Raw genomic sequence first — 15380 nt, 5'->3', positions numbered from 1 at the left:
AGCCATTTTATCCACCATATCAAATCCTTAGTCTGTTTTGCCACAGAGGTAGGCAATGAGTGTGCAGTTGTGACAGTTCATCTTTATATTAAACTACACAGTTACTCTAACATTGTAACTATGGATTTGTCTAGCTGTGCCTGGTTTTAAAGTGAATACTTATTCAACAGAGATTAGGAAGGCTCCAGACAGGGCCATGGAGAGCTAACAAGGGCCTGGGTACTGGTGAGGAGGTGTGGCCAAATCTGTGAGGTGTGGCCACGCCCCTACAAAATGTAAACAAATACTATGCTCCTCAGAGGGGGACATTTATCCCTCTCTGCAGCTGACATGACCAACCCAAAACACAAAAGGCAGACAGTAAAAAGGTTGACTCCAAATAGTCGACATGCACAAGGTTGCCTTGTAAAAAGGTCGACACAATCAAAAGGTCAATGCTGAAATGGTCGACACATGAAACGATCGACACAAGGTTTTCTGGGGTGTCAAAATTGTAGGTTTCAGCACATGAAACCCCCATAGTTTACCCCGTCCCCTCGCATGGCTCATTTTGCTTGCATGCTGCGGGCAAGGCGCCTCGCTCCGCTACCAGTGCACTCGGCACAGGTTACCATTCTCAACAGTAATCCACATAGGAAAAAGTTGAATAAAAAAGCAAACAAAATCCTAAAAACTCATGTTGACCATATGTTGTGTTATGGTAACCTGTCATGTTGGACAATCAAACCTGTCAAAATTTTGACCATGTCGACCATATGGTGTCAGCCTATTGACTGTAGACTTTTTGACTGTCCACCTATCATCCGGATACCAGTAGTGCCCTAGTTTATTTTATGAACCATCATAGTTCCCTAGTTTACATGATGTCACACTGTAAGGCTGCCAGTACACATTATGCCACACAGTATCCCCAATTCACATTATAACATACAGTGTTCCCAGTTCATGTTATTCCACATAACAATGCTCCCCTGTTGATACTGTGCCACATTACAGTGCCCTCCAGGTCAAACTTTGCCACGTTACAGTGCTCCAGTTCATATTATGTAACATTATAGTGCCCTCTACATTAAGATGAGAAGACCAGATTATTACACATTATAGTGGCCTTTAGTTCAAAGTACAGTGCCTCCCTACCATTATAACATCCACTACACATTCCTTTCAATGAAAATATAATGTCACACAATTCAGGCTGGTCAACTTTTTAACCTGGGTGCAGGCCCCCTAAGCCTCTGCACCCCAAAGCAGTAACACCCCTTGTACCCACTATAGTTACGCCCATGACTGGTTGCGACTGCATTGTTCTCCAAACAAAGACACCAATGTGGACAGAGATATCTGGTGGGGATGTATTAGGTTATAGGTCAGTTGAGATAAACAGTAAATAGTTGGATGATACCCGCAGCTGACCATGTATGATGTCATCATCCGAATGCACTAATGGTGTCCTGACACACCTAGTCATTCATTCCAAGCACCAACTTTGCTCCCACCCAACAGATCTCACTGCTGTATTTTGCACTTTATTTCTGATTCACTGTACCTATATAATAGTTATATAGGTGCTCATATTGTGTCCACATCAATAGACACTACAGTATGCGCAAACATTGCACGTTGCAATATTTGTGATACTGGGGATTTGACCCATACACGATTTTGTACACGGGTTTCTTGCATGTACCCCTCTAGTTGTCATCTAAAACATTATATTAACACCCTTGACACGAATGTCTTAGCGACTGTAGCGGAGAGGCCAGAGGAAGTAAAACAGGAAGTTGAGATGTTGTGCCTAAGATTAAACAAACCCCTCACTCCAGAACTGGATGCGTCAATCACTAGGACATACACACATCCCTATGGAGTTTCACAATATCCTCTTCATACAATAGACACAAAACCTCCAGAAGGTATGAGCACAGATCGGTGCCCCTAGCAGAAACAGTCGCTGCTGTCTGGTGTCTATCGTACAATATAAAACACTGAAGCCTGGAAGGATCCTAACCCATGTAACCAGCCAGTTTCTTCACCCACGTTCTGCTTGTCGAAGAGGACCTTCAGGAGAAGTAGGTTTCTTGACTTTGGACAATGCCTTGGGATATTAATATGGCCATGGGTTACTAGACACTGTTACTGGACTTTATTGCTCCGCGTCTTTAAAATATACACAGTCTGGATGGACACTTTTACTGAAAGGGTTCAAAGAAAACTATGAGAATTTGGTTGTCGTTAAACCTGGAAAGATGTTACAAACACAGTTCATCCCAGTGTATGAAGACTATTCCCATGTAAGTTCTCATTATTTCCTATGTGCTGTAGCATCATTTTATAATACTCATGGGCGTTTTACCTCTAAGCTGTGACCCTCCCTTATATTTCAATACCGTTGTGGTCCATTGAATTGAGCCACCACCGTTACGGAGATTGGATAGTAATAGTGTGTCCCCCCTTGCTACATACTGAACAGTGACTGGATGTACTGTATATAGAGCCAGCAGTATAAGTGTACAGTAAAAGATAACTATGACTTGTGAGTCCTCTCTGGCTGACACACTCCTATCATTTCATCATGTAGACTTTTACCATGGCAGGAAATGCTCTTGTGAAACCACATCTACTGTATAGTAGTAATCTCTGTCATATTATCAGCATATATAATATATTTCACATTTTCAGTACGTTAGCTGGTAACATCAATAAAGGAAAGACTTCCATGAACGAATGAGTAAATAATTTAGGATCTTGAGAATATGTTCTAGTTCCTGTTTTTTTGAAACAACTTATCCGGCGTGTAATTCTAGAATGAATTTTTGTTTGCAAACAATCTCTCTTGTTCCTCTCCATAACGAAGCATCCTGTCATTTTCCTTTTTTCCTTTTATTTGCAGGATGCAAAGCTATTGAGGAGTGTGTTTGGTAAATACTGTAGATGTAAGGGAAAGGCAGTATTATATATATATATATATATATATATATATATATATATATATATATATAATTGTGACTTGCCTGTATAAATGAGATGGTGATCCCATCTGCCATATGCTCAGTTTATAAATGTAATTCAGCGTGAATGTCTTCATAAAAATCCATAATATAATATTTAATGTTTCAAGCACAGTATGTTTAATTCATTTTAAATAAAAGTCATAATTTTTAAATAATAATAATAATACTACTGCTAATAATATAGCAACACAGATTGTGTTTAAGAAAATTGCTGCATTGGCAATGTGGATCTGCTGTGTATTTTGATGAGCACACAGCATTAAAAGATACATTTTTGAATTCTAATATTTTGTTTGATATATGGCAAAACTAGTGAGCGGGGAGGGGGTGCTTTCCCTATGCACACTAGTGTCCACTTAGAATGTGTGTAGCGCTGATGTACTCGACCGACTGTCATTAATAAATGACCATTATCTTAGTGGGAACGTGACATTGCCTGTCTGTTGGGTCCAGCATTAAACAACTTGTGAATCTAGAGGAAGAAGGCTGAATTGTATCATTTAGTTGTCTGATTTGTAATTAACTTCCAATGTAAAGGGCCTTACACACTTGGCGATTTGGACGATTTTGACGACCAACGATATTATCTTTGGTCAGTTTTTCATGAACAATTTTTTACATACACACTGAACAATTTTTCTGGTCAATTTGGATGATACGACATTACATTACATCGATATCGTCCAACTTGGCTTGTAGGTATAAACGATGATCGACCAACGATGAATGACTGCCGGGACGTGCATCGTTTATTGTTGATGCATCCACACTGAACGATATGAATGATTTATCGTTCATTTTTGAACGATATCGTTCATATCGTCCATCATTATCGCTTAGTGTCTAGGGCCCTTTAGTCTGAAATCTGTGAATGAACGATATGCAATCTCCTAGCCACCAGGGATATGGCAATTTGACTGCACCAGAGCCCAATGCTGCAATAATGGGCAGACTATATAAATAAATATTTATACCATGTCTCATGCACTATGGGTGAGATTTATCAAGCCTTGGGGGCTTATGTTATAGCCTGCGATCTGCACACTCTGTGGAAATTCCAGCAAGACTGCCCGTATTCAATTAAAAGGCAAAACTAACCCTGTTTTTCCTTCTACATTGCTGCTTTAAAAATATGGGCAGACTCACTGGAATTTCCTCATAGAGTGCAGCTTTCAGGCTATTACATAAGCCCCTTAGAGAGAGAGAGAGAAAAAAGCAATCAGCTCCCAACTGCCATTTTTCAAACACTGGGTTGATCTTTCAAACAGGAAAAAGAGTGAAGTTTCCCACAGCACCCAATCAGCTTTGGCCTATCATTTTTTAAATGTGCTTGATAAATGTTACCTCAAAGCTGATTGATTGCAATAGGCAACTTCACTGGTCCACTTCTCCTCTCCTTTCACTGCATCAACCCCATGACCAGTAAAATGGCAGAGGCTGATTGGTCACTACTTTATCTCTCTCCATTTTATCTCCAAGCTTCAATATATCTCCCTTTATATAATCTACTGTACTACTCTATGTAGATGCACTGTAAATGTATCACATAAAAAGTCCAACCCTCTACCACTTTATAAGGGAATCCTGATCAAGATCTTTTGCAGGAAGCGCCTCTGAAAATGTGCCCTCTCCACACCTTTAACAAATAATCCCATTGCCTCAAATTGAAATCTCATTATTCAACTGGCCCTACTGTACATGGAATGGACCCACTCCATCCGTCTGCTCCTAGCAACCACTTTCTGTTTATCTACAAAAATCCCAGTGAGGCAGCCAATTTGTGGGCTGAACCAATATTCATTGAGAACGCAGCCAATCAACTCTCTAGAAATCAGTGATGTCACTGAGGCACCAAAACCATTATTCACGATAATGCAGCCTGTATGTAAATGAGCTGTTACTGGTGCCTGATTGGTTGAAGGGAAAAAAAGTAGCTCTTGTACCTCTGCTGTGTACAGGCATCAGAGGGGCACTGAAAAGGGTGGAGAAGTAGGCCAGTGGAGAAGTTGCCCATAGCAACTAAAAGCAACTTTGAGGTTGCTTTTATCGGGTGGTCTTCAGTATGCCGACTGACGGGATCCCGGTGCACAGTATACCGGCGCCGGGATCCCGACAGCCGGCATACCGACAGCCGGCATACCGACACTTATTCTCCCTCGTGGGGGTCCACGACCCCCCTGGAGGGAGAATAAAATAGCGTGGCACCGTGCCCATAGCGTGGCGAGCGCAGCGAGCCCGCAAGGGGCTCATTTGCGCTCGCCACACTGTCGGTAAGCCGGCGGTCGGTCTCCCGGCGCCGGTATGCTGGTCGCCGGGAGCCCGACTGCCGGCATACCATAGTGAACCCGCTTTTATCAAGTACATTCTGTAAAATGGAAGGTAGAAGTTCATTGGTTGCTATGGGCAACTGCTCCACTTCTACTCTCTTTTCACTGATTGATACACCTCCCCCACGGTTGCTGTTATGTTTGGATTGGCACACACATAGGTCAAGGAATACTAAAATGACATCCCCATTCCTCAGTGACATGTTTATACAGTTATTGCTTACAGGAGTTTATACAAACACCACTTGTGAATTATAATGACATTCACATTATGTACATTTCCTTTTGTTTCTCCTTATTTCCTGCTTTCTAGCACTGAACTTTAATCTGGGTTCACGTACTGTATCCTTGCTTATTTGTGCGGAACAGGTAACCTTCTTAGCCAGCCGCTTCCGTGGGAACTGTGGACATTTGTTACCTCGTTAGTTATAGGTTAAAAGGGAAATTCTTGGGAAGTAAGGTCTACTGTATGTACTAAACCTTGGAGTGAGATAAAGTGGATGGAGATAAAGCAGTGCCGTAACTAGGCATTTTAGCGCTGTGTGCAAGAAACAACATTGCCCCCCCCCATGAAAGATAGGGGCAGTGCGCGTGAAAAATATATATGGTGGCGTGGCTTCATGGAGGAAGGGGAGTGGCCACAAAATAATAGCAATTCAAACTACGGTGCACAGTAGTCTCCATTATTCAAATTACGCTGCACAGTAGAGCCACTACACCAGGTAGAGCCCCTTTTATACATTACAGCAGACAGCGTCCCCCTTTTTACACATTACAGCAGACAGTCCCCCTTTTTACACATTACAGCAGACAGTCTCCCTTTTTACACATTACGGCAGACAGCGTCCTCTTTTATACACATTACGGCAGACAGCGTCCTCTTTTTTACACATTACGGCAGACAGCGTCCCCCTTTTTTACACATTACGGCAGACAGCGTCCTCTTTTTTAACATTACGGCAGACAGCGTCCCCTTTTACACATTACAGCAGACAGCGTCCCTGTTTTTACACATTACGGCAGACGGTGTCCCCCTTTATACACATTGCGGCAGCCAGTCCCCCTTTTTACACATTGCATCAGCCAGGCCCCCTTTTTTCAAATTTCGGCAGATGGTGTCCCCCTTTTTACATATTGCGGCAGCCAGTCCCCCTTTTTACACATTACGGCAGCCAGTCCCCCTTTTTACACATTGCGGCAGGCAGTCCCCCTTTTTACACTTTACGGCAGCCATCCCCCTTTTTACACAGTGACATTACGGCAGCTAGTCCCCCTTTTTACACATTACGGCAGCCAGTCCCCCTTTTTACACATTGCGGCAGCCAGGCCCCCTTTTTACACATTATGGCAGACGGTGTCCGAGAGAGAGAGATACTTACCATCTCCCCGCTGGCAGTCAGGCTCCTCGTGCAGCTCCCTCGGTGCAGGCAGGTGAGAAGGAGAAGGAGGGAGGGGGACTGGAGCCGCAGCAGCGCTATTTCATTGGTAGTAAGCGCCGCTGCAGCTGTCCCCTCTCCTTCCGTATTGGCTGCGCGGCGCTGCTGTGGATGCTGGGATGGAGGAAACGCATCCCAGCATCCACAGCAGCACCGGGCAACCAATACGGAAGGAGAGGGGGCTGCTGCAGCGGCGCTTACTACCAATGAAATAGCGCTGCTGCGGCTCCAGTCCCCCTCCCTCCTCCTCCTTCTCCGCTGCCCGGCGCTGCAGCTCTCCTCCCCAGTGCGGCGCACGGCGCAGACTTCAGAGGCGGCATGTAATGAGTCAATTTGACTCATTACATGCCGCTGGCCGTGCGCCCTCAGGGCAACTGCGCTGTGTGCCAGGCCCACTAGCACACACGTAGTTACGGCCCTGAGATAAAGCACCAATCAATCGATTCCTAACTGCTTAACTATGTTTGAAAAATGACACTTAGGAGCTGGTTGGTTGGTAGTTTATCTCTATTCACTTAATCTCTCTCCAAGGCTTATTACATAGACCCCTAGATTATGAAATACTCATTGTGTACAATTGTATTATCCTGATTTATCTGCATGAGGAGCATTTCTCTGTAAAGAACTTGTTTATACATATTTTCTGACCCTTTAGATCTCTATGGACCAAGGGGAAAGTGAGGGGGGGGTATAGTGATTCACCATGAGGGTGGGGGGGGGGCGGAGCTATGGTGATGCCACATTGCGCATAGGGGAGCAAAGCTTCGACGGCACAGGGATTTATCAAAGCCCCACTCAGGATGTAGGAGGGTGAGCTACTCACCTGGGAGTATGAGAAAAATCCCCCAAATTCTGAATGAGTTAGGCAAGTATGGGTTTATATTGTGTGTATATATACTGTGTACAATAACTATTTACTAAGGGTGAAAATGCACAAATGAAGGCAAACCCACAAGCGGAAAGTGACCACAGTCATAACTTGGATATTTTGGGCCATCCTTGCTATCCCATATATGAGGGTCCCCCTCTCTATAAGGGCCTGGTACGCAGAGCCGGCCCTAACCAATATGATGCCCTAGGCAAGATTTTGGCTGGTGCCCCCAAGCACCGCCGCTAGTTCTGCAGGAGATGCCTGGCATGAGTCAGCTGGCAGCTCAGCTAACGTCGGGCACCTTTTGTTTATGAAAATGCATATTATTTGCATTACTATATGGCTAGGATGCACAAGCAGCTTCTGCTGTTTAAAATGATATGCAGCATGCCTATATTCTGTGTGCGACTGCGGCTGTATCTGCATACGAAATGCTACATTACAGTGATTTCCAGGAATACACGCAATAAAGCATTTTGTATGCAGATACAGCCACAGTCACACACAGAATATAGGCATGCCGCATATCATTTTAATCAGCAGAAGCTGCTGGTGCCCCTAAGCATACCAAATGCCCTAGGCATTTGCCTAGTTTGCCTATGCCTAAGGCCGGCTCTGCTGGTACACCAGTCCTCACAGTTCCCCCCTGATGGCTTCCCTGCCGCTAAGGTTCATTGCACAGGTACAATAGCTGTATGTTATCTGCATTAGCATCAAGTAGTAAATCTGCATTCTGTGGCTTCACTCACAGAAGTCACTTTGCATCCCATTCGGAATAAAACCCTTTTTTATTTACATTTCATAATTTTCCCCCTTTTTCTTGTACTATCAATTTTGTTGATAAGTGTTGGTTTTAGTCTGAAGCTGCAGTTTGGTTGGTGCACATCTGAAGGATGTAATTAGTTTTATATTAGGGTACAGGTCGTAGTCATTATGTATTACATGTATGTTGTGTGACTATGTACTGTACATGTTCATATTGACCCATTCAGCACATGTTACCACAAGGACTCAGGAAGTGTCCACTCTCCGGTGACTGAAATGGAAATAACAATTCACTTATCCCAAGAACTTCTGCCTAGGGGGCAGCATTGCAAATCCGGTGCTCGGTACAACCTTGCATAATGGGGGTCATTCCGAGTTGATCGCTAGCTGCATTCGTTCGCTGTGCAGCGATGAGGCAAAAACCGGCACTTCTGCGCATGCGTATGCGGCGCAATGCACACGTGCGACGTACTATTACAAGAAACTATGTAGTTTCACACAGGGTCTAGCGATGCTTTTCAGTCTCACTGCTTGCCCCAGAGTGATTGACATGAAGTTGGCGTTTCTGGGTGTCAACTGACCGTTTTCAGGGAGTGTTCGTAAAAACGCAGGCGTGCCAGGAAAAACACAGGCGTGGCTGGGCGAACGCAGGGCGTGTTTGTGACGTGAAAACAGAAACTGAACAGTCTGAAGTGATCGCAGGCGCTGAGTAGGTTTTGAGCTACTCTAAAACTGCACGAAAAAACTTTGTCGCCGCTCTGCGATCCTTTCGTTCGCACTTCTGCTAAGCTAAACAACACTCCCAGTGGGAGGCGGCATAGTGTTTGCATGGCTGCTAAAAACTGCTAGCGAGCGATCAACTCGGAATGACCACCAATGTCGTGTTCCTAAACAGTTTGTTTTATAACATGAAAGAAGGGGATTTAAAGAAGCGCCATCCATTCCATAGGGTAAAAGTGCAATTAATTAAAAAGTATTTTAATGAATCATATAACATGTATATCAATATGCAAGCATTCACAATAAAAACATTCACAATATACATAAAACAACCCCCAGCTGGAAACATATATAATTAATGTCCAAAGACCAAACAGTCAATTTGTTGGTAAATATCTTTGGTTGGTGGTAAATATATAGACAAATATTCTCTCAACAGCTGTTGGTGAAAAAGCGCTCTTATTTCAAATAAAATAACATTTCCAAGGTTGATATCAAACAACACTGCATCCAGATTGCCATGATTAATATGGCTTCGTACAGCGGACTCCTTTGCATTAGGTGTAATGTGTTAATTAGTCCAAGTGCAGCAAGCACTTCCATAAAATTTCTGATGTATAATTTAATACTTCAAAGGCTCCATACAAATTTTCCCCCTCACCTGTCATTTGTAGAAGATCCAGGTATATAGCACTGTTGGGGTTAGGGGGGTCATTCCGAGTTGATCGCACGCTGCCGATTTTCGCTGCACTGCGATCAGGTCTCTACTGCGCACACGCATCGTACGGGTACAATGCGGATCATTGCTGAGCTATGGATTTAACAAAGAATCCATTTGTACGGCCGATCGCAAGGAGATTGACAGGAAGAGGGCATTTATGGGTGTCAACTGACCGTTTTCTGGGAGTGGTAGGGAAAACGCAGGCGTGTCCGGGCGTTTGGAGGGCGGGTGTGTGACGTCAATTCAGGCACCAAGAAGACTGTAGTGATCGCAGCGGCTGAGTAAGTTCAGAGCTACTCTGAAACTGAACAAAATGTTTTTGCAGAGCTCGGCTGCACAGGCGATCGCATACTTGCAAAGAGAAAATACACTCCCCCCTGGCCGGGGACTATGCGTTTGCACGGCTGCTAAAAACAGCTAGCGTGCGATCAAATCGGAATGACCCCCTAGGAGCAGGAGCTGTATGCCTCTTTTAGTACGTTAATTATATATATTTCCAGCTGGGGGTTGTTTTATGTATATTGTGAATGTTTTTATTGTCAATTCTTGCATATTGATATACATGTTATATGATTCATTAAAATACTTTTTAATTAATTGCACTTTTGCTCTTTGAATGGCGCTTCTTTAAATCCCCTTTTTCCTCTCTATATCTATTGAGACTCAGCAACTCATTTTAAGCAGCCGCAGTCCAGGAAGCAGATGTAATTGATTAATATTAGCCCACCAATATTGATGTGTGTGGTTTTATTGGGCCAGATGTACTAAGCTTGAAAAGTGATAAATATCACTGTGATAAAGCACCAGCCAATCGTCATTTTTCAAACACAGCCTGTGACATGGCAGTTAGGAGCCGATTGGCTGGTGCTTTATCACAGTGATATTTATCACTTTTCAGGCTTAGTACATCTCCCCCATTAAGTGTCTCCGAGACAGTACACTAGCACCGACATTTTTTTTCTTATTTAGTTTTTTTCTTTCTTATTTCTTGTTTTATAACACAGTTATTTCCAGATCTCTCAGCCTAGGTTGTTCAGGGGTAATTATAACATCTCATATTATTTATTACCAGTAGTGTATACAGTACACACGCAGTGTTTCAGTCTGTCACAGTACTGTGTTATTGTAGCCTATGTAACAACACTGCATGTAGCACTTTTCTCGTACTCTTGTGCAAATAAGCAATTAAATAACAAAATAATATTGCTGAGGAGGATGAATCAGATGGCGGAAGTTAGTAAACCTTGGAACTAACCACAATACACAAAACTGTGTCATCATTTGCAAGCTTGCGGTTTATAAGTGTTGTGTGACAACAGGCTGCAACATTGAGAATCTCCGTATATTCAAATCCACTTAAACTTCTACCAAGTCATTAGCTGCCTGGCTCTCTCTTACTCCATAAGTAGTGCTTGTAATTAGTTGCCAATTATTCTCCATACACCTCACAAATCCAGCCATTTGCAACTTGAAGTAGTCTGGTTACATTAAAAGAAAAAACACAAGAAAATTGTATTCTCAATAGATTAATGTTTGAAATCTGAGGCAAGAAATCTTTAATGGCCACCAAAGGTTCATAAAGTCTCTTATATGTGGATAAAAAATACTCACAAGACTTTGCCACGACTGAAGAGATTTGAAGTAAAATTTTGGTTACGGTGGGTTATTTTTTTTCTTTTTTAACATATTCTATTGAAGAAAACTTCAGTCATTGGGCCAGATGTAATAGCCTGCGACTTGAGGTAGCCTGCACAATTCCATTGAGAAAGTCACTAGATTAAAAGTGGCAATTAGTTTAAAGGGAAAACCCAACCTGGTCTTGCCTAGAAACTAATTAGTGCTTTAAATGTAATGACTGTTTTGCGCGAATCACGTGAAATTCTGCACATCCTCTCCAACGTAGGGCTTTATCCTGAGTTGCACAACGAGACTGAAAGCAGGGTACCACCACCATGTTTCCAGTCGCAAGAAACGCAGGCGACATCATTGGCCGCCCCCCAAAACGGCCGTGACATGCCCGCGTTTTCTCCTCCCCAACGCCACATCGCTACTCCCGGATGCCTGTTGCATGTCAATCACTATACTATCACATCCTTCCAGGATGCAATCGCATAGTGAACAGTTGTGTATGCGCACTACAGCCGCTGCGTGTGCATAGATCCTTTGCAGCTCACAATTAGTCACTTGGGGGGTATTCAATTAGTGCAGTTTTTTGCCCATTTTTAGGATGAATTTACATTTGAACTATTCAATGGTTGTGCCGTTTTTTTCGACTGGTCTAAAAATCCGGCACTGGCAAAAACCACGTGCATCGGCAAATATGGTGTTGATACACATGTTTTGGCGAATTTGCAGGCATTTACGGCCATTTTTTCACCCAGACCGATTCGACAAAAAAAAAAAAGTGGAATGGCATAGGTGAAAATGGATGAGAAAACGTGCGAAAACAATTCGCCCGCAATTGAATACTCTGTGTCGAATTAGTGCAATCTTTTCGTATTAATTGAATACCCCTATTAGCCTGTCAAAGTCAAAAGCTGGAGTGCAAGAAGACTCTTGGCTCTACATAAAAAATTGGGGGATCCCTATTCGGCCCCCTGGTTTACTGTACGAAGAGATGCTTTAGGATGTTTTGGGTACCACTTTTTAACTGTACAGGGCTAACTTTACTCAGTGCAAAAAGACAAAGGTGCAAATTCTCTTGGTAATGACATGCACCACAATTTGCTGTAGTGTGCCTAGACTTCTGCCAGAGCTGGTAGCTTTATGGGAAAAGAGGTTTGCAGAGGAGCAAACATTGGCATGCAGGGGAGTTGCAGAGTGCAGAGATGGAGAGTCGAGGTATATACAGTATAGCCCATGTATTGCCAAAGGACCAGTCATTTTTTATATTTTCATCCCATTTGCTTTTCAGAGATTGATACTGTTGATTTGCGCCTTCCTCAGATGGTGTAAACCAGTTTATGCCTTTGGATGGAAGCATATTCGCCAGAGATCCCTCTCCTGCAGCCTCCATCCGTCTGTACTCATGCGGAGTGTCAGTTTCCCATGAGGAGTCTTTTTGAAAAATGTTAAATCCCCGAATGTAACTTGCAGGCCGGGCCAGATTAAAGGAGGGGCGGCAGGGGTGGTTTTCTTAGGGGCCCCCACACACTGCTGTGCCAAGTAGAGTAGTCCGTCCCCCCCGGGCGGTTCAGCTTCTCATTAACAGTGGCCACCAAGGAGCTCCTATTGTCTACAGGAGTCAGCCTCGAGGGATAGTACAGTGAAATCCCGTGATACAATGACGCCAAGCTGGCCAGGTGTGCTGCTGCGGCGCGCTGTCCTTGCTGCAGCGTCCAGGTAGTGTGTGTGTCATGGTACACGGGTGGTGCTTAGGGTTTGCCATCACTTTTACTAGCAAGGGCCCCAGTAACTTTGTTGCCCCAAGGCCCCCATCAGCCTTAATCCGGCCCTGCTTGCAGGGACAGCGGTTATCGCTACCGCAGTCCCTGCGAGTTACAGATAGTACATAGCAGGGATAATCACGTAAAAAATTATCCCCGCTGCAATGTACACTGAAATCAGTTGCGGCACTTTGGCGATTTTCTTTTATACATATGCCCCTTAATCTTATCGAGATGATTTATTGTTTCTAAAAAGCAAACAAAATAACATTATTTGTAATTTGCTGACAAGTTCCATTATACAGATAGGGGAAGGAGGGGCAGAATAAGATCTTTTCACACGCTCACGATATACGTCAGCTAAATTCTCCAGTTCAAAAGCTTAAAAGCAAGTTAATTTATATTTGTACTACCAGAAGGCAGCAGAAAATCAGTAATATTTATATTGGCGCATATGAAAAACAAATTGTAACGTTCCTTTTTAATTGTGGTTTACATCTTATCCTCAGTCTATAGTAAGTATATTCCCACCAATGTGTGTCATGGCCAGGATCCCAAGAAACCTGCATTTGCTCCTTGGCCGTTGTCTTATCTAGATCCATAAATAAAATGTCCCTTTACTGTGACAGTTTCCTGACATTATAAATCATTCTCCATGTTTGTTTACAGGAAGCGCTATCAGTGGTAAGTGAAGACCAGTCGCTATTTGAGTGCTCCTACGGCACGCCACACCTCACCAAGGTAGAGATGACGGCTTCATCCTCCAGTGAATATGGGCAAGCTTCGAAGATGAGTCCACGTGTTCCACAGCAAGACTGGTTATCGCAACCTCCATCCCGGGTCACCATCAAGATGGAATGTAACCCCAGTCAGGTGAATGGATCCAGGTGAGAACAAATGATCAACTTTATAGCGTCTGGGCCTGAAACACAAGGCTTCCGCTCTGCCAGATCGCTGACAACACTGGTGCGGCACAGTGGATGGTTTTAGGATTATATATTGGGGACTGATTACTGATAAGACATTGGATTTTCTGATCCAAAATAAAATGGTAACCTTAGAATATCTTTAATCTAAATGAACCAGTTACTCCAATGACTGTATTACAGTAATCAGAGAAGGATTTACATATACAGTAGGTGTCAGGCTTATTGCCCTTGTTGCCTGGTAATTAAGGGCCGATTCAATTAGCAACATTACACGCTAATGCATCATGGGATTCAGACAGGGAATCTTGCATTTTTAAAAAAAATAGTTCCATACTATAATGTCCGGAAATCGGTGCCGCTACAGAAAGCACGTGGTTCTGATGGAAGTACATATGTAATTGAATTGGCCTCCTAGTGTGTAATTGATTAGGATGTTCTTTCTTTTTCCAATGTCTTAAATCTACTAATATATGAAAAATAAGCTCATTCCTTACATTTCCCTCTGTTACCTTATGTACATTAGCAGTGCTCTTCACAGTGACAGTAGGAAACACTCACAAAGCCTGTCTGTGTATACAATGTCCCCTTCATCTTCACCGTGTCTAGCAGTGCTCATCACAGTGACTGTAGACCACACTCAGCATGCATGCCTGTGTATACCAAGTTCCTTTCCTCATTACCTTGTCTAGCAGTGCTCAACACAGTGACTGTAGGTCACACTCAGCATGCATGCCTGTGTATACCATGTTCCTTTCCTCATTACCTTGTCTAGCAGTGCTCATCACAGTGACTGTAGGTCACACTCAGCATGCCTGACTGTATATACCATGTTCCTTTCCTCATTGCCTTGTCTAGCAGTGCTCATCACAGTGACTGTAGACCACACTCAGCATGCATGCCTGTGTATACCATGTTCCTTTCCTCATTACCTTGTCTAGCAGTGCTCATTACAGTGACTGTAGACCACACTCAGCATGCCTGCCTGTGTATACCATGTTCCTTTCCTCATTGCCTTGTCTAGCAGTGCTCATTACAGTGACTGTAGGTCACACTCAGCATGCATGCCTGTGTATACCATGTTCCTTTCATCATTACCTTGTCTAGCAGTGCTCATCACAGTGACTGTAGGTCATACTCAGCATGCCTGCCTGTGTATACCATGTTCCTTTCATCATTACCTTGTCTAGCAGTGCTCATTACAGTGACTGTAGACC

General features: G+C 43.5%; 1 protein-coding gene across 4 annotated transcripts in view; it reads left to right on the top strand.

Annotated features, from left to right (window-relative positions):
* Positions 1–15380, top strand: part of ERG (ETS transcription factor ERG) — a 388215-nt gene that overhangs the window by 326277 nt on the left and 46558 nt on the right. For 2 of the 4 annotated variants that reach the window (XM_063956574.1, XM_063956571.1), the window contains exons 1-2: positions 1842–2291; positions 13907–14124. In XM_063956574.1, coding sequence (XP_063812644.1) covers positions 2247–2291; positions 13907–14124 — 263 coding nt within the window. In that variant the 5' untranslated portion in view covers positions 1842–2246. Of the gene's footprint in view, positions 1–1841; positions 2292–13906; positions 14125–15380 lie in introns of those variants that run through there. The other 2 variants (XM_063956572.1, XM_063956573.1) reach the window with 1 other exon arrangement.

The sequence above is a fragment of the Pseudophryne corroboree genome, chromosome 2 (assembly GCF_028390025.1).
Source record: "Pseudophryne corroboree isolate aPseCor3 chromosome 2, aPseCor3.hap2, whole genome shotgun sequence".
NCBI lineage: Eukaryota > Metazoa > Chordata > Amphibia > Anura > Myobatrachidae > Pseudophryne > Pseudophryne corroboree.
Note: the sequence above shows the minus strand (reverse complement) of the source record. Positions and strands in the feature narration are given on the sequence as shown.